This window comes from Oncorhynchus clarkii, chromosome 6 (assembly GCF_045791955.1).
Source record: "Oncorhynchus clarkii lewisi isolate Uvic-CL-2024 chromosome 6, UVic_Ocla_1.0, whole genome shotgun sequence".
Classification (NCBI taxonomy): Eukaryota; Metazoa; Chordata; class Actinopteri; order Salmoniformes; family Salmonidae; genus Oncorhynchus; species Oncorhynchus clarkii.
In genome coordinates this window covers 79,577,726-79,598,811 of record NC_092152.1, presented here as the reverse complement: position 1 = coordinate 79,598,811, position 21,086 = coordinate 79,577,726, and the positions used below count along the sequence as shown (strand labels likewise).

The following is a 21,086-nucleotide window of genomic DNA, read 5'->3' as shown; positions in this document are numbered from 1 at the left end:
CTTATAGGAGTCTGCATCACACATCCACTTCCTACTGTATACTGTATGTACATGTACAGTCAGTGGTGTAAAGTACTTAAGTAAAAATACTTTGAAGTACTACTTAAGTCATTTTTTTCTGTGTATCTGTACTTTACATGTACTTCACAACATTCCTAAAGAAAATAATGTACTTTTTACTCCATACCATTTCATTGACATCTAAAAGTACTTGTTACATTTTGAATGCTTAGCGGGACAGGAAAATGTTACAATACACGCACTTATCAAAACAACATCCCTGGTCATCCCTACTGTCTCTGATTTGGCAGACTCACTAAACACAAATGCGTAGTTTGTAAATTATGTCTGAGTGTGTTTTTAAATAAAAAAATAAGAAAATTGTGTCGTCTGGTTTGCTTAATATAAGGAACTTGAAATGATTTATACTTTGACTTTTGATACCTAAGTATATTTAAAAACAAATACTTTTATACTTTTACTCAAGTAGTATTTTACTGGATGACTTTCCCTTTTACTTGAGTCATTTTCTATTAAGGTATCTTTACTTTTATTCAAGTATGACAATTCGGTACTTTCCCCACCACTGTGTACAGTATATTCATACATTCATACATGCACTTGCTATAAATTAAAAAATAAACACAGGATACCCATAAACCACTGCTTCTATTGGTGTTTTGTTGCTAGAGTATTCTATCTTTCTGTTCGTCCATTCAGTGCACATTACCGTGGAAAACAATGACAAGGCCATTTAAAGACTGCTCTCTCCTTCAGGAATGGGTTAACAGCACACACTTTACACACACCTTTGCACTCACTTGTTACATGTGTCATTGGGAAAATAGCTAGTATTGGTAAAGTGTTACATTTCTAAGGCCATAGGTCCAGATTTGAGGCTTGCATCAAATTACATTGGTTGGGCCACCTGAAAAATTCCTTCACTCCATATCTGTGCACGCTTGTCTTCACACACACAAAAAAAATCCCCTATGTATCTTTCTCAGTCTAATCAAGCCATTGGGGCATCATTATTGGGAGGAATATCCATTTAGGTTGTGATGAAAAAGTGAGAAAGATTTCCTCAATGTTGTGGTGGTAGTGTCTTTAAAGCAGACTCCAAACAGTCTCAGGCTATGACCAGTCTACCATGTTACATGGTCCCTCCATCCCTCAATCCAAGCCTCCATCCTTCCTTCAATCTATCCCTCCATCCATCCATCCCTCCCTCAATCTATCCCTCCCTCCCTCAATCCAAGCCTCTATCCAGCCCTCCCTCAATCTATCCCTCCCCCATCCATCCCTCCCTCAATTGATCTATCCCTCCCTCCCTCCCTCCCTCCATCTAATCCTCCATCCATCCCTCCCTCAATCTATCCCTCTATCCATCCATCCCTCCCTTGATCTATCCCTCCATACATTCATCCCTCCCTCCCTCCCTCCCTCAATCCAAGCCTCCATCCATCCCTCCCTCATTCCATCCCTCCATCCATCCATCCCTTCCTCAATCTATACCTCCATCCATCCCTCAATCTATCCCTCCATCCATCCACCCCCTTCATCTATCCCCCATCCATCCATCCCTCCCTTAATCTATCCCTCCATCCATCCATCCATCCCTCCCTTCCCCAATCTATCCCTCTATCCATCCATCCATCCCTCCCTTCCCCAATCTATCCCTCTATCCATCCCTCCCTCCCTCCCTCCCTCCCTCCCTCCCTCCCTCCCTCCCTCCCTCCCTCCCTCCCTCCCGCCCTCCCTCCCTCCCTCCCTCCCTCCTTCAATCTATCCATCCATCCATCCATCCATGGCTTCCAAGAGTTATGTTGTCCACACTGTCTCAACGCTCAGGGGTTTCCTCTAGGTACAGATCTAGGATCAGCTTCCCCTCCCCATTCCCAGCCTTAACCACTAGTGGAGGAAATGCAAAACTAACCCAAGACCAGCATCTAGGGGCAACTTCCTCCTAGAACACTAGGTGGAGCCATCCTCCTGTAAACAGGACTCACAACACCTCTGCTTGTACATGTCGATGGGGCAAAGCTTTAACCTCTTCACCACGGCACAGTAGTGGGTGGTGTCTTTACATTCACCTACACAGAGACACAGAGACACAGAGACAGAGGGATAAAATAACATCCATTCTCCCCACAGAAGAACATGGTTATGTCCCAAATGGCACCCTATTTCCTTTATAGTGCACTACTTTGACCAGGGCTCTTATAGGACTCTGGTAAACAGTAGTACTATATAGGGAATAGAATGTCACTTGGAACGCATGCCACATTTCCATTAAAAAGTAGCAGAAAGCTAAGGAGTATGGCTTAACGTCAAATTCAGGCTAAAATTCAACATCAGTGTAACTGTCCATATAGATTTGGGTCTGGACTGTTAAAAAGCCGTTTAACAGTTTAAAAAGAGGGTTTGTGTGATTTTACTTGTGCAAAGTCATCGTTTTTGTAATAGGTGTTTTTTGAGTCAAACTTATGCCAAGCCACTCCAATGACATATTCTCCAGCTTCAGAAGTCAGAGGAAAGGCAGTGAGGGTAATATGGTAACATGGTAAAAACACTACACACTCACTTCCACAGGTGGTGGCGTTACAGTGCTGCCAGGTGGCTGGGCGTCTGTGCCAGGTGCAGTGTTGGTCTGCCAGGGTTCTGCCACTCCTGTGGTGGGCACAGTCCACCCTGCGAGACTGAAACCCGCTGCCACAGGCTGCCGTGCACGCTCGCCACGGCCCCACGCGCCAGTGCACGTCACACAGCTCCGACGAACAGTTACGCACTGAGACGGGCCTGAGGGAGACAAAGAGAGATAGAGGGAAGGATTTGATTTTATTAGGATCCCCTTTAGCCGGAGCCAATGGAGACAGAGAGTCTTACTGGAATCTGTTGCTTTATTAGTAAAAAAAAACAACTAGGTTTTCTGTTCACTTGCGCTATATAAGATGGAAGGGAGTCCCAGGCACTCATGGTTCTGTATAATACTGTATATAAGATGGAAGGGAGTTCCGTAAACTCATGGTTCTGTATAATACTGTATATAAGATGGAAGGGAGTCCCATGCACTCATGGTTCTGTATAATACTGTATATAAGATGGAAGGGAGTTCCGTAAACTCATGGTTCTGTATAATACTGTATATAAGATGGAAGGGAGTCCCATGCACTCATGGTTCTGTATAATACTGTATATAAGATGGAAGGGAGTTCCGTAAACTCATGGTTCTGTATAATACTGTACGTTTCCTTCAATTCATTCTGGATTTGAGGACTGTGAAAAGACCTCTGGTGGGGTAAGTGTGTGTGTTAGTGCTGTGTGTAAGTTGACTATCCAAACAATTAGGAATGTCCAACTAATTCCTGTTTCTTATAAAAACAAGAAGCAATACAGTCAGTTATTCCTCAACTGTTAGCTAAGAGAGACTGTCATGCATGTTATTGAAGAGCAAAAAATGCCGCTCTGTTCTGGACCAGCTGCAGCTTAACTAGGTCCTTCTTTGCAGCACTCGACCACATGACTGGACAATAATCAAGATAAGATAAAACTAGAGCCTGCAGGACTTGCTTTGTGGAGTGTGGTGTCAAAAAATCTCTTTATCACGGACAGACCTCTCCCCATCTTTACAACCATTGAATCAATATGTTTTGACCATGACAGTTTACAATCTAAGGTAACACCAAGTATTTTAGTCTCCTCAACTTGTTCAACAACCACGCTATTCATGACCAGATTCAGCTAAACGAGACAGGAGGAAATTAGACTGTGTGTGTGTGTTTGTGTGTGTGTGTGTGTTTGTGTGTAGGTGTGTGTGTGTCACAGGAGGCTGCTGAGGGGAGAATGGCTCATAATAATGGCCGGAACGGCACAAATGGAATGGAAACCATGTGTTTGATGTATTTGATACCATTCCACTGATTCCTCTCCATAAATTACCACGAGCCTGTCCTCCCCAATTAAGGTACCACCAACCTCCTGTGGTTGTGTGCTTACCTTTCTCTGGGGTCACAGTCAGGGTGTGAGGTGCCGTTGACATGTCTACATATCACCGACCTCTTCTGGACTGTGAGGGTGGGACCCAAACATTTCCCCGAGCACTGTGGGTAATTAACATGTTCTCACAATAGTAAAGAAGGAATGTTTCACAGCCTGACAACTTTATTCAGGACTTCTTCGTAGTAATGCGTTGGTTGGAGTAGATGGCAATTGGCCCTAGACCGTGATCTTGGGTCAGTTTAGCATATCCCCCCACTAAAGGTTAAAGTTGGGGAAGGAGAAGCTGATCCTAGGTCTGCATCTAGAGGAAACTTCATCCCAGAACATCAAGTACACAGTATTCAAACATCAGGCATGTATGTCAATGATAACAAAGGTAATGTTGTGGAAAATAGTTGTGTGTGTGTCTGTGTGTGTGTGTGTCATCTCTGTGTGTGTGTGGTGTCTGTGGTGTGTCTGTGTGTATTTGGTATCTGTGTGTGTCTGTGTGGTCTGTGTGTGTAGGTGTGGGTGCGTCTGTTCGTGTGCGTCTGTACATGAGTGTCTGTTTAGGTGTGTGTGTGTGTCTGTGTGTGTTTGTTTGTGCAGATGTGTGTGCGAGTGTGGGGGCAGGTGTGGGTGTCTCTGTGTGTGTTTGTGCCTGCGTCTCTACCTTTCCCCAGGGGCTGGTAACCCAGGCTGGACAGTTGTCGCAGGTACACTCCTGTCTGTCTGCAGGCCGCGTGTTCCTCCCACAGACAGATGGCGCTAGCGTCCTCACCGCTCCCCCCGAATCCACCTGCCCACAGGACACCTGCCGCTGTCTCCAGCCCCGCCCACAGGAAGTGGAACACTTAGACCACACGGATGCTACCCAGCTGGGAGAGAACAATCAATCAATCAATCAAATAACATTGATTATATAAATTCCTTTTTACATCAGTACTTGTCACAAAGTGCTTTACAGTTACCTGACCTAAACCTCTACAGAAGGTAGAGCAGAAGGAAAAGTCAAAACATATTGGCCGGGAAAAACTCCCTAGAAGGAAGAAACCCAGAGAGGAACCAGGTTCAGGGGGAAGGAAGGAATAAAACTACCCATGTAGTGTTAGATCCTGGCTAGCCTCTTTAATGCATAGGGCCACATATCCCAATGATCAGGACTCAATGTTCTGCCCAGGGATTTCAGTGGGTAGGGCAGGCTGGGGTATGTTGAGCCAAAGGGGTAAGTTGAGCTACTCTTGTTTCTAGGAAACTATACACAAAATATATAATTTGACCGAACATTTAGGAAGAGGTCATAATTTTTATGGAGTCTATGAAGGAAGAAACCACATGGAAAAAGTGGTAAACAGTTAGGTCCAAAAAATAAGATTTTTATGATGCTTGTATCTAAACTAAAGTAGATAATTTAAAGATTGTTCTACACCTCAGTTGGGCTCTCTATAAGCTTCAGTATGAGGACCTAAACCTAGCATGAAAGTGCATCCTTATATCTGTGTGGGCTAATATAGTAAAAATGTTTGCCTTGGGGTTAGGTGTTAAGCCTGTGTTAAAAGGGTACAGTGTTTGTTAGGTGTTAAGCCTGTGTTAAAAGGGTACAGTGTTTGTTAGGTGTTAAGCCTGTGTTAAAAGGGTACAGTGTTTGTTAGGTGTTAAGCCTGTGTTAAAAGGGTACAGTGTTTGTTAGGTGTTAAGCCTGTGTTAAAAGGGTACAGTGTTTGTTAGGTGTTAAGCCTGTGTTAAAAGGGTACAGTGTTTGTTAGGTGTTAAGCCTGTGTTAAAAGGGTACAGTGTTTGTTAGGTGTTAAGCCTGTGTTAAAAGGGTACAGTGTTTGTTAGGTGTTAAGCCTGTGTTAAAAGGGTACAGTGTTTGTTAGGTGTTAAGCCTGTGTTAAAAGGGTACAGTGTTTGTTAGGTGTTAAGCCTGTGTTAAAAGGGTACAGTGTTTGTTAGGTGTTAAGCCTGTGTTAAAAGATGCTTAAAATGATTAAATGACAGGTAACTGTCAAAAAGCGATTGTGCCTGTGTTGAATTGTGTTTGGGAAATAAAGATCAACATGGTTTTAAAAGAGGTAGTTGTCCCTAGAATTTCTAAGCAAACAGCTGGAGGCAGTGCTTTCTCCTATAGAGCTCCATTTTTATGGAACGGTCTGCCTACCCATGTGAGAGACGCAGACTCGGTCTCAACCTTTAAGTCTTTACTGAAGACTCATCTCTTCAGTGGGTCATATGAGTGAGTGTAGTCTGGCCCAGGAGTGGGAATGTGAACAGAAAGGCTCTGGAGCAACGAACCACCCTTGCTGTCTCTGCCTGGCCGGTTCCCCTCTTTCCACTGGGATTCTCTGCCTCTAACCCTATTACAGGGGCTGAGTCACTGGCTTACTGGTGCTCTTTCATGCCATCCCGAGGAGGGGTGTGTCTGGCCGTGCTGCTGCTCCAGTTTCAACTGTTCAGTACCTGAGGTGCTGACTTGCTGCACCCTCGACAACTACTGTGATTATTATTTGACCATGCTGGTCATTTATGAACATTTGGACATCTTGGCCATGTTCTGTTATAATCTCCACCCGGCACAGCCAGAAGAGGACTGGCCACCCCTCATAGCCTGATTCCTCTAGGTTTCTTCCTAGGTTTTGGCCTTTCTAGGGAGTTTTTCCTAGCCACCATGCTTCTACACCTGCATTGCTGTTTGGGGTCTTAGGCTGGGTTTCTGTACAGGACTTTGAGATAGCTGATGTACGAAGGGCTTTATAAATACATTTGATTCAGTACAGAAATATGTAGGCGGCTTAATTTTTTTTTTTTTTAATTGCTAAGATGCATTGGTCAAAACTGAAGTCACATTGTCAAAACTCTTCCCACAGTCAGCGAAACAGAAGTGTATGTGGACCAAACTGTGAATCATTTTTCATTGCTTTCACACAGAATGCATTCAATGACCACATTCTCCGAAATCCATTTACTATTTTCTCATTCATACTCCACCACCTGCATAACTATATATTTGCAGCACTTGTTTTTCAAATCCTAACACACTGTTTCCAAAACACATTCAAAACAGAATGATGGCAAATTTTCTGCAGTAACCAGATTGAAACACAGAAAATCTGAGCAGAATATTTAACTATTCCAAACACAGCTGATTGCAATTTTAGCTGAAAGCCGACTCGAGTCCTGTTTTTAGTCTTGTTACCAGACAGGGTACATACACAGCTATGCATAATGTAAAGTACTGTAAAACTGTGGATTTATTGTATTTTAGAGAGTAATGGAGATGGAAGCCAGGCAAACTGCACATACATTCATTTTTGTGGATGAAGCTGGATTCATTGAGATGAACTGTTTGGCCAAGATGCATGTTGGTAATGCAGACTGTGTGAAGAGTTTTGAAAAAGTGTCTTCAGTATTGACCGATGCTTGTTAGCAATTGAAAAAAACTGTAATATTCTGCAATATATTTAGATATCTTTGGTAGAAAGTATACTATATTTCCCTTGACAGGGTGATGCTGAATGTAAAAAATGTCTCAACTTATCCCACTCTCCCCTATTGACTGCTACAGTACAAGGAAAAACAATGAAACCTCAACACTTGGACCTGAATGTGATTTATGTATATTGGTCTTGGACAGTTGATGACATAAAGCAGTAGAAGAAGGAGACTAAATAAGGAGCTATAGCCTACATCCCAAATGGACCCCTATTCCCTATAATGTATATTGTGCACTACCTTTGACCAGGGCCCATAGGGACGCCCATAGGGATCTGTTTAAAATATGTGCACTATACAAGGCCATTTAGGACACGACTATATTAGACAAGACTCTTCATGACAGTGACTCATGAAGCTGAATGACCTATTTCCCTGTAGATTTTTCCTCAGGGGTCAGTGAAACCAACGCATCTGTTTTACCTAGAAAAGCAGATGTTTATAGTGTGTGTGTGTGTGCTTGCGTGGTGTGTGAGTGTCTGAGAGAGAGTGTGTGTGTGTGTGAGAGATTGTGTGTGTGTCTGAGAGTGTGTGTGCGTGTGCTTGCGTGTGTGTCAGAGAGTGTGTGTGTGTGTGTACCTGGGGGGGCAGTCATGCAGGTTGCAGGCCAGCTGTGAGGAGACAGGTCTGTCTAGGTGGTGACACATGGAGGGTGTGACCTCACGTCCCTCTGGCGTGACACAGCGGACCCTCCGTGTCCTCATCCCCCGGTCCCCACACGAGGCGCTGCACGCCGTCCAGTCCCCAAGACGCCACGCAAACTCTGGAGACACACGCATGCACACACACACGTTATTGAGCTGAAACAAACCCCACAGCACGCTCACGCTCACACATACACAATATGTTATAAACACCACAGCAGTACTAGCCAGAAACACATCACACAGAACTACAGAACACCCACCCACCACCACGCCCACTGACCCACCCACTAGTACATCCACTGACCCACCCACCACCACCACACTGACCCATCGACACCAAGTAGAGCAAACCAGATCCTCATTACCCAGTTTGACTTCATACCACAGCATAGCAGTAAAACAAACTCTGGTTTGGCCAACACTGGGCCTATAATTTTCATTCAATAATATCACATTACTGTCATTCAAATACTTCCCATTACGACGAATAAAAGGTTGAGGCACAGTTAGCTAGAGTACACAGCAGGCCTGTCCCAAATGGCACCCTATTCCCTACATAGTGCACTACTTTTGACCAGGACCTACAGGTAGTAGTGCACTATGGAAAAGGGTGCCATTTGGGATGTAACCTGGGGCTGCTGCATATTTTGAGTCTACTGATAATTGTCCCAGCCCTCTGCCTAAGCTCTTCCAGAGCCCACTAACGCTCCGGTTCAGGACACAGAAAGGACAGAAGGGAAGTTTAACTAGAAACAACATGGGGTCCAAGAGGTTTTGGCACAGCTTAAAACGATACAGTCTCTCTCTCTCTCTCTCTCTCTCTCTCTCTCTCTCTCTCTCTCTCTCTCTCTCTCTCTCTCTCTCTCTCTCTCTCTCTCTCTCTCTCTCTCTCTCTCTCTCTCTCTCTCTCTCTCTCTCTCTCTCTCTCTCTCTCTCTCTCTCTCTCTCTCTCTCTCTCTCTCTCTCTCTCTCTCTCTCTCTCTGAATTATAAAAATTCTTCAGAGGAAAGATATGTTCTGATGACTGTGAGGGGTACAAATTCCCATGTTAATTGGAGTCTGGTGATAGCTAACAGCTGTATCCACAGAGATGCTGAGAGTATGTTCCAAATTACTCTGGTCAAAAGTAGTGCACTATGTGGGAAATAGGGTGCTATTTGGGACAAATCCTGAAAGTGAGGTTGGACCTGACAGCACAATAGCCATCCTGTGTGTGTTTGATCCAGTTAAGAACAGGACATAAGGGGAGGGAGAAGAGAGACTTAATGGAGCTCTACAAAGGGAATGGGTTGATTTGTACAATAAGAGCATTAGAAGTCAGTGAATACACACACCAGATAAGACACACACACACGTGTTCAGTCCGATGTTCACAGTTCAGTGTAACATCGGACTGCACACATACCTGGAATTACAATGAATGGGTCTCATTAAATGTTATAAATTATGATCAGCAGAAAGTTGTGTGTGCGCTGTTTATGCACACACACACCTTCAGCATGGACGTGGATCCAAGCAGACAGCAGCTGTGTGTTGTCGTGGATGGGGGTCTGGCACCGGTAGTGTCCAGAGAACCTTCCCTTCACCGTGTTCACCTCCAGAACACGACCTCCCACCAGTATACGGTACTGAAGACCCAGACCAGAACCCAGACCCTGATTCTGCCCAGGACCCAGCCTCTGTCCTGCGGCAAAGTCTGGTCCGGTCCAGGTGGACTCCTTCAGAGTGTGGTTCTGGTAGTCCCAACGGACAGGCCCTCTATGGTCTGGAACCACTGGGCATCCTGGAATGAGAGAGGGAGGCCTTTGGTCATTATGATAATGCTTGAGGCAGTGTGTGTGTGTGTGTGTGTGTGTGTGTGTGTGTGTGTGTGTATTCATTCATACTTGTGTAAGCGTGTGTGCAGTACCTATGCGTAGGATGTCTCCAGGTCTGATGGTCACAGTGGTTCCCATGCGTGAAGCCATGAGGACTCTCCTCCTGCTCAGCTCCTTGAACTGCTGGGACATTGTAGAACCTCTGCCTGGGTCTGGACCTGTCAATCAATCAATTAATCATCCATCCGTCAATCAATCATTCACTGGGGCAAGAAAAGTGAAACCACAGTCAAATCTAAACAATATGGCAGAATGTTTCTGTTCTCCTCCCCTACCATGTTCTAACTAGGGCAGGGGTGTCAAAGTCAAATGGACGGAGGGCCAAATAAAAAAATCAGCTACAAGACGAGGGCCGGACTGTTCGAATGTTCATTGAAAAATTTTTAAATGACGCATATAGTCTAGTGAACCTAATTGAACCTACTGAAAACCTAACAAATATATTACAATATGATCAGATAAATAAAGCAATATTTTCTTATGGCTCTGTCAGTAATCTTTAATTTTCAACAGACACAAAAGACAAATTTCCTTTATATAAATATCCCCATAACATGAACATTAAATGAAAGAAACCGGTATTCAAGGCACCATCAGTAGACTATATTTTCTATTTTAGCAAAAGTGGGCTAAATTTACTTCAAAGAAAAAACAATAATAGCAATTTTCTATCATCCACTCAACTGAAATATTTTTAAAATATAATTGGATTGAAATACAAAAAAATAAAGTGCAAAAATCTATTAATCAAAAACAACACTTTGTTTAAGGAGAAGTAACATGCAGTGAAAACAAATATTAAATTTTAACTTTTAAACTTGAACTGAGTAAAAACTCTAAATATGTGATTGCACAGTAATGTTCACTTGTTTGAGGTTGAGGGTGATACTTGGTGGTGTCCCATCTTTTCCACAAGTTCATCAATGTTCGGGGTAAGGCTCTGAGCTGAAGAAATCCTCAGAATTGAGTGGAGGTGTTCAGCAGTAAGTCGACTTCTGTGTGATGTTTTGTTCAGGTTCATCAAAGAAAACAGTTGTTCACACAGGTATGTGCTGCCAAACATAGACAACGTTTGAGCAGCCTGGATGCGCAGCTGGGGCATTGTGCCGGGGAGGAAACGGGCGAACTCCGCAGCACCCACTGCCGCATATTTTGCCCTCAGTGCATCATTGCATTGGAGGTCAATCAACTCCATTTGGAGGTTTGGTGGTGAGCTTTCCACGTCAACAGCAAATGGGTTACCGAGCAGTTCCAACCTGCTTTTTTGTGCTTCAAAGTCAGCAAATCGGCGTCGAAAGTCAGCGGCAAGCATACCTATTTTATCAGCCAACTGTGTGCTCGGGAACGCACTGGTAGAGAGCTTCTCTTTCATGGTCTGGCAGCTGGGAAAGTGGCTCAAATTTTCTTTCCGCATCTGCGTCTCCCACAGAGTCAGTTTGGTTTTAAATGCCTTCACTGTACTGTACATATCAGAGATGACACGATCCCGACCCTGCAGCTGCAAGTTTATTGCATTCAGATGACTCGTAATGTCACACAGAAAAGCCATTTCACACAGAAACATTTCGTCTCGGAGTTGTGTTGTGTCTTTCCCTTTGCTGTCCAAGAACAGACAAATCTCCTCACGAAGCTCGAAACATCTTTGAAGCACCTTTCCCTGGCTTAGCCATCGCACCTCTGTGTGATAAGGCAAATCACCATGCTCCGTTTCTAACTCCGTCAGAAATGCCTTGAACTGGCGGTGATTCAAACCTTTGGCTCTGATAAAGTTAACTGTGCGCGTGATGATGCTCATTACATGCTCCATTTTCAAGGCTTTACCGCACAACGCTTCCTGGTGTATGATACAATGATAAGCTGTCAGCTCACCTGTCGCGTTTTCCTCTTGCATCTTTTCCCGTATCTTCGCCACCAGTCCGCTCCTGTGTCCACACATCGCAGGTGCTCCGTCGGTTGTCAAACCCACGAGTTTTTCCCAAGGCAGCTCCATCTCATTTACACATCTTGACACCTCTTCATACAAATCATGCCCCGTAGTTGTGCCATGCATAGGACGTAAAGCCAAAAACTCCTCTGTCACGCTTAGGTTGGAGTCCACTCCGCGGATGAAAATTGACAACTGGGCAATGTCAGAAATGTCGGTGCTCTCATCCACAGCCAAGGAATATGCAATAAAATCTTTTCCCTTTTTCACAAGCTGCTCTTTTAGATTGATGGACAACTGGTCTACTCTCTCGGCAATGGTGTTTCTGCTCAGACTCACATTTAAAAAGAGTTGCCTTTTTTCTGGGCAAATGTAACGGTTTTCTGTATGTGAAGGAGAGTCGGACCAAAATGCAGCGTGTAGATTGCGATCCATGTTTTAATGAACAAACGTAAAACACGAATCAATGCAAACACTACAAAATAAAGAACGTGATGAACGTAACGAAAACCTAAAACAGCCTATCTGGTGAAAAAACACATAGACAGGAACAATCACCCACAAACACACAGTGAAACCCAGGCTACCTAAATATGGTTCCCAATCAGAGACAATGACGAACACCTGCCTCTGACTGAGAACCATATCAGGCTGAACATAGAAATAGACAAACAAGACATGAAACATACAATGCCCACTCAGATCACACCCTGACCAATCAAAACATAGAAAATACAAAGTAAACTATGGTCAGGGCGTGACAGTACCCCCCCCCCCAAGGTGCGGACTCCGGCCGCAAAACCTGAACCTATAGGGGAGGGTCTGGGTGGGCATCTGTCCGCGGTGGCGGCTCTGGCGCTGGACGTGGACCCCACTCCATGACAGTTTTAATCCCCCTCCTAAACGTCCCTAAATAGGTTACCCACCACAATGATAACATGGGACAGAGGGACAGCTCGGGACAGAGGTAACTCGGGACAGATGGGTAGCTCAGCACTGAGAGGAAGCTCAGCACTGAGAAGAAGCTCAGCACTGAGAGGAAGCCCAGGCAGGTAGTAGAAACTACCAGAACCTGGCTGGCTGGCGGTTTCAGCAGATCCTGGTCGACTAGCAGATCTGGGAGAATCTGGTCGACTGGCGGATCTGGGAGAATCTGGTCGACTGGCGGATCTGGGAGAATCTGGTCGACTGGCGGATCTGGGAGAATCTGGTCGACTGGCGGATCTGGGAGAATCTGGTCGACTGGCGGATCTGGGAGAATCTGGTCGACTGGCAGATCTGGAAGAGTCTGGTCGACTGGCAGATCTGGAAGAGTCTGGTCGACTGGCAGATCTGGAAGAGTCAGGACGACTGGCAGATCTGGAAGAGTCTGGACGACTGGCAGATCTGGAAGAGTCTGGTCGACTGGCAGATCTGGAAGAGTCTGGTCGACTGGCAGATCTGGAAGAGTCTGGTCGACTGGCAGATCTGGAAGAGTCTGGACGACTGGCAGATCTGGAAGAGTCTGGACGACTGGCAGATCTGGAAGAGTCTGGACGACTGGCAGATCTGGAAGAGTCTGGACGACTGGCAGATCTGGAAGAGTCTGGACGACTGGCAGATCTGGAAGAGTCTGGACGACTGGCAGATCTGGAAGAGTCTGGACGACTGGCAGCTCTGGCTGCTCCATGCTGACTGGCTGCTCCATGATGACTGGTAGCTCTGGCTGCTCCATGCTGACTGGCTGCTCCATGCTGACTGGCAGCTCTGGCTGCTCCATGCTGACTGGCTGCTCCATGCTGACTGGCAGCTCTGGCTGCTCCATGCTGACTGGCTGCTCTGGCTGCTCCATGCTGACTGGCTGCTCCATGCTGACTGGCTGCTCCATGCTGACTGGCGGCCCTGGCTGCTCCATGCTGACTGGCGGCCCTGGCTGCTCCATGCTGACTGGCGGCCCTGGCTGCTCCATGCTGACTGGCGGCCCTGGCTGCTCCATGCTAACTGGCAGCTCTGGCGGCTCCTTGCAGACTGGCAGCTCTGGCGGCTCCTTGCAGACTGGCAGCTTTGGCGGCATCCTGCAGACAGGCAGCTCTGGCGGCTCCTTGCAGACTGGCAGCTCTGGCGGCTCCTTGCAGACTGGCAGCTCTGGCGGCTCCTTGCAGACTGGCAGCTCTGGCGGCTCCTTGCAGACTGGCAGCTTTGGCGGCATCCTGCAGACAGGCAGCTCTGGCGGCTCCTTGCAGACTGGCAGCTCCTTGCAGACTGGCAGCTCCTTGCAGACTGGCAGCTCTATGCTAACTGGCAGCTCTATGCAGACTGGCAGCTCCATGCAGACTGGCAGCTCTATGCAGACTGGCAGCTCCATGCAGACTGGCAGCTCCTTGCAGACTGGCAGCTCCTTGCAGACTGGCAGCTCCTTGCTAACTGGCAGCTCTAAGCTAACTGGCAGCTCTATGCTAACTGGCAGCTCTATGCTAACTGGCAGCTCTATGCTAACTGGCAGCTCTATGCTAACTGGCAGCTCTATGCTAACTGGCAGCTCTATGCTAACTGGCAGCTCTATGCTAACTGGCAGTTCTGAACAGGCGGGAGACTCCGGCAGCGCTGTAGAGAAGGAAGGCTCTAACAGCGCTAAACAGGCGGGAGACTCCGACAGCGCTGGAGAGGAGGAGGGCTCCGACAGCGCTGGACAGGCGAGGCGCACTGTAGGCCTGATGCGTGGTGCTGGCACTGGTGGTACTGGGCCGAGGACACGCACAGGAAGCCTGGTGCGGGGAGCTGCTACCGGAGGGCTGGGGTGTGGAGGTGGCACAGGATGGGTTAGACCGTGAAGGCGTACTGGAGATCTTGAGAGCGGTGCTGGCACAGGACGTGCAAGGCTAGGGAGGTGCACAGGAGGCCTGGTACGTGAGACTGGCACCATCTTCACCAGCCGACTAACACGCACCTCAGGACGAGTATGGAGCGCTGACCCAGGTGCCATCAAATCCCCGACACGCTCCGTCGGGCGAATTCCATGTTTAAAACACCAACACAGCAACTCCCTCATTTCTCTCTCCTCCAATTTCCCCATTAACTCCTTCACAGTCTCTGTTTCGCTCACCTCCAACACCGGCTCTGGTCTCCTCCTTGGCTCCTCACGATAAACAGGGAGAGTTGGCTCAGGTCTGGCTCCTGACTCTGCCACACTCTCCCTGAGCCCCCCCCCAAGAAATTTTTGGGGCTGACTATGGGGCCTCCGTCCGCGCCGCCTTGCTTGCTTCGCAAACTCCATTCTCCTATATCCTTCCGCGCACTGCTCCATCGAATCCCAGGCGGGCTCCGGCACTCTCCCTGGGTCGACCGCCCACCTGTCTATCTCCTCCCAAGAAGTATAGTCCATACTGTACTCCACTTTGGGCTGTTCTTGCCTGTTGACACGCTGCTTGGTCCCTTTGTGGTGGGTGATTCTGTAACGGTTTTCTGTATGTGAAGGAGAGTCGGACCAAAATGCAGCGTGTAGATTGCGATCCATGTTTTAATGAACAAACGTAAAACACGAATCAATGCAAACACTACAAAATAAAGAACGTGATGAACGTAACGAAAACCTAAAACAGCCTATCTGGTGAAAAAACACATAGACAGGAACAATCACCCACAAACACACAGTGAAACCCAGGCTACCTAAATATGGTTCCCAATCAGAGACAATGACGAACACCTGCCTCTGACTGAGAACCATATCAGGCTGAACATAGAAATAGACAAACAAGACATGAAACATAGAATGCCCACTCAGATCACACCCTGACCAATCAAAACATAGAAAATACAAAGTAAACTATGGTCAGGGCGTGACAGCAAACTTCGTCACAAACTTTAATCATGCAGTTTTTGATGAAATCCCCCTCCGTAAATGGCCGGGCTGATTTAGCGATCTCTTCTGCCAAAATAAAACTGGCCTTGACAGCAGCCTGGCCTTGTGATTTGGCTTTTTTGAACAGAGCCTGTCGAGATTTGAGGCCTCGTTTTAATTCCTCTGCCTTTTGTAGCCTTTGTTCCATGTCCATATTCTTGTTTTTGTCCGCGTGTTTCGTTTCATAATGTCGTCTCAGATTATACTCTTTCAGTACCGCCACACTTTCTCCACACAGAAGACACACAGGTTTTCCAGCTACCTTCGTGAACATATACTCCGACTCCCACCTTGTTTGAAACCCCCGGTTCTCAGTATCCACCTTCCGTTTTGCCATTTTTGATGGGTATCTGAAAGTTAATTTTACTGTGATGCTGACGACTGCTGTGCCAATAAATATTGAAATGAAGCAGCCTACTGCTCGGTGCGTCACCTTTGCATTGTGGGAAATGTAGTATTGGTGCGTGTAAAAGATCTGCGGGCTGCCGGCTTGCTGCGGGCCGGTTCTAATAATAAATCAAGATCATCCCAGGGGCCGTAAAAAACCTTCTTGCGGGCCGGATGTGGCCCGCGGGCCTTGACTCTGACATATGTGAACTAGGGCCTTCAGGACAGGCTTCAAGTGTTGTCATAGTTGATTAATTAATCCCTCATTTCTGTATTAGTCCTGGTAAGATTCAACATATCATCATGGTGTATGGAGGTTTACAGTAGGTTATCATCATGTTGTATGGAGGTTTACAGTAAGATAACATCATTGTATGGAGGTTTACAGTAGGTTGTCATCATGTTATATGGAGGTTTACAGTAAGATAACATCACATTGTATGGAGGTTTACAGTAGGTTGTCATGTTGTTTGGAGGTTTACAGTAGGTTATCATCATGTTGTGTGGAGGTTTACAGTAGGTTATCATCATGTTGTGTGGAGGTTTACAGTAAGATAACATCATTGTATGGTTTACAGTAGGTTGTCATCATGTTATATGGAGGTTTACAGTAAGATAACATCACATTGTATGGAGGTTTACAGTAGGTTGTCATGTTGTGTGGAGGTTTACAGTAGGTTATCATCATGTTGTGTGGAGGTTTACAGTAGGTTAGGATATGTTCCAGAGTAACAAACATCACGTAAGAGGAGAACTGTAGGCCATGGTCGGTACAGAATACAGAGCATGTTTAGTGAATGTCTGAGTGTTAGACAAATACAGTTGAAGTCGGAAGTTTACATACATTTAAACTCAGTTTTCACAATTCCTGACATTTAATCCTAGTAAAAATCCCTGTCTTAGGTCAGATAGGATCACCATTTTATTTTAAGAATGTGAAATGTCAGAATAATAGTAGAGAGAATGATTTATTTCAGATTGTATTTCTTTCATCACATTCCCAGTGGGTCAGAAGTTTACATACTCTCAAATAGTATTTGGTAGTGTTGCCTTCGAATTGTTTAACTTATGTCAAACATTTTGGGTAGCCTTCCACAGGCTTCCCATTCCTCCTGAGAGATCTGGTGTAACTGAGTCAGGTTTGTATGCCTCCTTGCTCGCACATGCTTTTTCAGTTCTGCCCACACATTTTCTATAGGATTGAGGTCAGAGCTTTGTGATGGCCACTCCAATACCTTTACTTTTGTGTCCTTAAGCCATTTTGCCACAACTTTGGAAGTATGCTTGGGGTCATTGTCTATTTGGGAAGATCCATTTGCGACCAAGCTTTAACTTTCTGACTGATGTCTGAGATGCTGCTTCAATATATCCACATAACTTTCCTCCTTCATGATGCCATCTATTTTGTGAAGTGCACCAGTCCCTCCTGCAGCAAAGCACCCCCACAACATGATGCTGCCACCCCCGTGCTTCACGGTTGGGATGATGTTCTTCGGCTTGCAAGCCTCTCCCTTTTTCCTCCAAACATAATGATGGTCATTATGGCCAAACAGTTCTATTTTTGTTTCATCAGATCAGAGGACATTTCTCCAAAAAGTACGATCTTTGTCCCCATATGCAGTTGCAAACCGTAGTCTGGCATTTTTATGGCGGTTTTGGAGCAGTGGCAGCTTCTTTGCTGAGCGGCCTTTCAGGTTATATCGATATAGGACTCGTTTTACTGTGGATGTAGATCATTCTGTACCTGTTTCCTCCAGCATCTTCACAAGGTCCTTTGCTGTTGTTCTCAGATTGATTTGTACTTTTTGCACCAAAGTCTGTTAATCTCTAAGAGACAACGCCTCTCCTTCCTGAGCGGTATGACAGCTGCGTGGTCCCATGGTGTTTATACTTGCGTACTATTGTTTGTACAGATAAACGTGGTACCTTCAGACATTGCTGGAATGGAAATTGCTCCCAAGGATGAACCGGACTTCTGGAGGTCTACAATTTTTTTCTGAGGTCTTGGCTGATTTTATTTTGATTTCCCCATGATGTCAAGCAAAGAGGCACTGAGTTTGAAGGTAGGCCTTGAAATACATCCACAGGTACACATCCAATTGACTCAAATTATGTCAATTAGCCTATCAGAAGCTTCGAAAGCCTAAAGAAAAGGCACAGTCAACTTAGTTTATGTAAACTTCTGACCCACTGGAATTGTGATACAGTGAATTATAAGTGAAATATATAATCTGTCTGTAAACAATTGTTGGAAAAAATACTTCTGTCATGCACAAAGTAGATGTTCTAACCGACTTGCCAAAACTATAGTTTGTTAACAAGAAATTTGTGGAGTGGTTGAAAAATGAGTTTTAATGATTCCAACCTAAGTGTATGTAAACTTCTGGCTTCAACTGTATTTCAGGATAATCGTTCTTGGACCACCCTGGTTTGGTCAGGGTAGCGTGTGTGTGTGTGTGTGTGTGTGTGTGTGTGTGTGTGTGTGTGTGTGCGCGTGTGTGTGTGTGTTCCACAATGAGGTGTGATTAACATTTGAGAGGAGATGGATTTTACCACCCTGATAGCTAGCACAGCGCCAGCCCTATACCTCAGCTGTGTGTGCGTGCGTGTGCGTGTGCGTGTGGGCTGCAACAGCACTTGTGTGTAGATCTGTGTATACACTACGCACGCACGCTCGTGTGTGTGTGTGTGTGTGTGTATATACGCTCGTGTGTGTATATGCACGCTCACATGTGTGTGTGAACCCACCGGTGACATGGAGAACAGTGGAAGCGGTGGATTTTCCTATGGGGTTGGCAGCCATGCAGGAGTAGGTGCCTTGGCTCTGGAGAGTGACGTTTTGGAGCCACAGAGAACCAGAGGGCAGGGGTACCGCCACGCTGACATCTAACACACCCTCCTTCCTCTGCCAAGTTACTGTAGGCTGAGGCACACCTGGTAGAGAGAGAGGGGAGAGGAGGGGGAGAGAGAAGAGGTAGAGAGACAGACAGACAGACAGACAGACAGACAGACAGACAGACAGCACTAGTGTAAGAGACATAAGACTGAGGATAACTGATTCAGACATCCCACAAATCACAGAATACTTCACTTTAAACAAATACAAAAACACACATAGAATGTCCAACATAGATGAACGCCCTGATGACAGAGAGACTGATTAGACTACTTGAGACTGGTTATTACTGATCACTGGGACAAATCAGAGCACTGGATGCCAATCCTTACGTCTTGACCACTCCCTTCAGACACACACATATAGTATAGTTCCAAATGGCACCCTATTCCTTATGCAGTGCAATATTTCCGTATGGGCCCTAGTCAAAATGAGTGCACTATATAGAGAATTGGTTACCGTTTGGGACGCAAGCCCTGAACAGCATGTGCCAGTTGGCTTGTACTTGGCTACAGTTATTCAAACATATTGCTATTGGGTCTGAGCAGCCACGGCCAGACTGTTACTAGACAAGCTCATTCTGTTTTGTCTCACATAGTCAATCTATGAATCAGGGATGGGGGTCAATTCCATTTCAATGGCGAAGGTGCATAAATAAAGATGGATGAATTCAGAAATGAAGTCATTGTTTTTAGCTCTACCCAGAGAGTTCTTAAACTACGGCGCGCGACATGGTCCAATGTGCCAGTAAATCAGCACAATCTACTTGTTTCGTTTTTTCTAATTGCCGCCATCTTTGGGGATAGAACTGGGATCATGTTTACTGTGCGAATGCCAATACATCTTTGGGGATAGAACTGGGATCATGTTTACTGTGCCAATGCCAATACATCTTTGGGGATAGAACTGGGATCATGTTTACTGTGCCAATGCCAATACAAAACATGTGCAATAGAAAGCATTGAACAATACGGCGAACTTAGCAAATTAGACATTTGTGGTAAGTACATGGAGGCCGCCATCTTCATGCTACAGGAATATGGGCTTCCTATAGCATAAAGATGGGCTCATTGTAATGGCTGGAATGGAATTTCCATATATTTGATGTGTTTAATACCGTTCCATTTATTCCATTCAAACCATTACTATGAGCCCGTACTCCTATAGCTCCTCCCACCAGCCTCCACTGTGCAGTACCCCATATCTGCTCCTGTGACCTCTTCTGGATCATGTGTTGAGAATGGTCTTTACCACAGGAGTGTGCTGTTGTATCACCTCCGTTCAACTAACTAACCAATACCTCTTACCAACTGTAATTTAAGTGATAATGCCTGAGAAGCCGGTGTTTGCAGGATATATTGGCAGGATATATTGGGCAGATAATATAAAGGGCAGATAATGTCTACAAGCTTTTTTACAGTAGAGAGAGTTTATAAATTGCCTGGCTGGGCTGATAAGACAGTGGACTGTGCAGTGAGTTTGAACAGTAAATAGACATTTCAACATCATTGGTGGCAATTTGTGGAATAGACACTGGCTGGAATGCTGTTTTAACCTATCAGCATCCAGGATTAGACCCACGTGTTGTATAATTATCAGCATACATAGACATATAATGTGGAAATTGAGAAAACTGTAATGGTCAAAACATATTGATGCAGTAGTAGCTAAGATGGGGAGAAGTCTGTCTATAATAAAGCGATGCTCTGCCTTCTTAACAGCACTATCAACAAGGTAGGTCCTACAGGCCCTAGTTTTGTCGCACCTTGACCACTGTTCAGTCGTGTGGTCAGGTGCAACAAAAAAATAACAGAGGAAAATTGCAATTCGCTCAGAACAGAGCAGCACGGCTGGCCCTCAGAACAGGGCAGCACGGCTGGCCCTCAGAACAGGGCAGCACGGCTGGCCCTCAGAACAGGGCAGCACGGCTGGCTGGCCCTCAGAACAGGGCAGCACGACTGGCCCTCAGAACAGGGCAGCACGGCTGGCCCTCAGAACAGGGCAGCAC

General features: G+C 45.8%; 1 protein-coding gene across 1 annotated transcript in view; it reads right to left on the bottom strand.

Moving 5' to 3' along the window:
- Window positions 1–1,810: 1,810 nt before the first annotated feature.
- The window catches only part of LOC139412450 (ADAMTS-like protein 3), a 203,237-nt gene continuing 183,961 nt past the window's right edge, over window positions 1,811–21,086 (bottom strand). The window contains exons 24-31 of the mRNA XM_071159238.1: window positions 18,913–19,116; window positions 10,027–10,152; window positions 9,610–9,900; window positions 8,050–8,233; window positions 4,652–4,856; window positions 3,997–4,100; window positions 2,585–2,799; window positions 1,811–2,093 (exon numbers count right to left, since the gene is read on the bottom strand). Of these exons, the coding sequence (XP_071015339.1) occupies window positions 1,975–2,093; window positions 2,585–2,799; window positions 3,997–4,100; window positions 4,652–4,856; window positions 8,050–8,233; window positions 9,610–9,900; window positions 10,027–10,152; window positions 18,913–19,116 (1,448 nt within the window). The 3' untranslated portion in view covers window positions 1,811–1,974. The remainder of the gene's footprint in view (window positions 2,094–2,584; window positions 2,800–3,996; window positions 4,101–4,651; window positions 4,857–8,049; window positions 8,234–9,609; window positions 9,901–10,026; window positions 10,153–18,912; window positions 19,117–21,086) is intronic.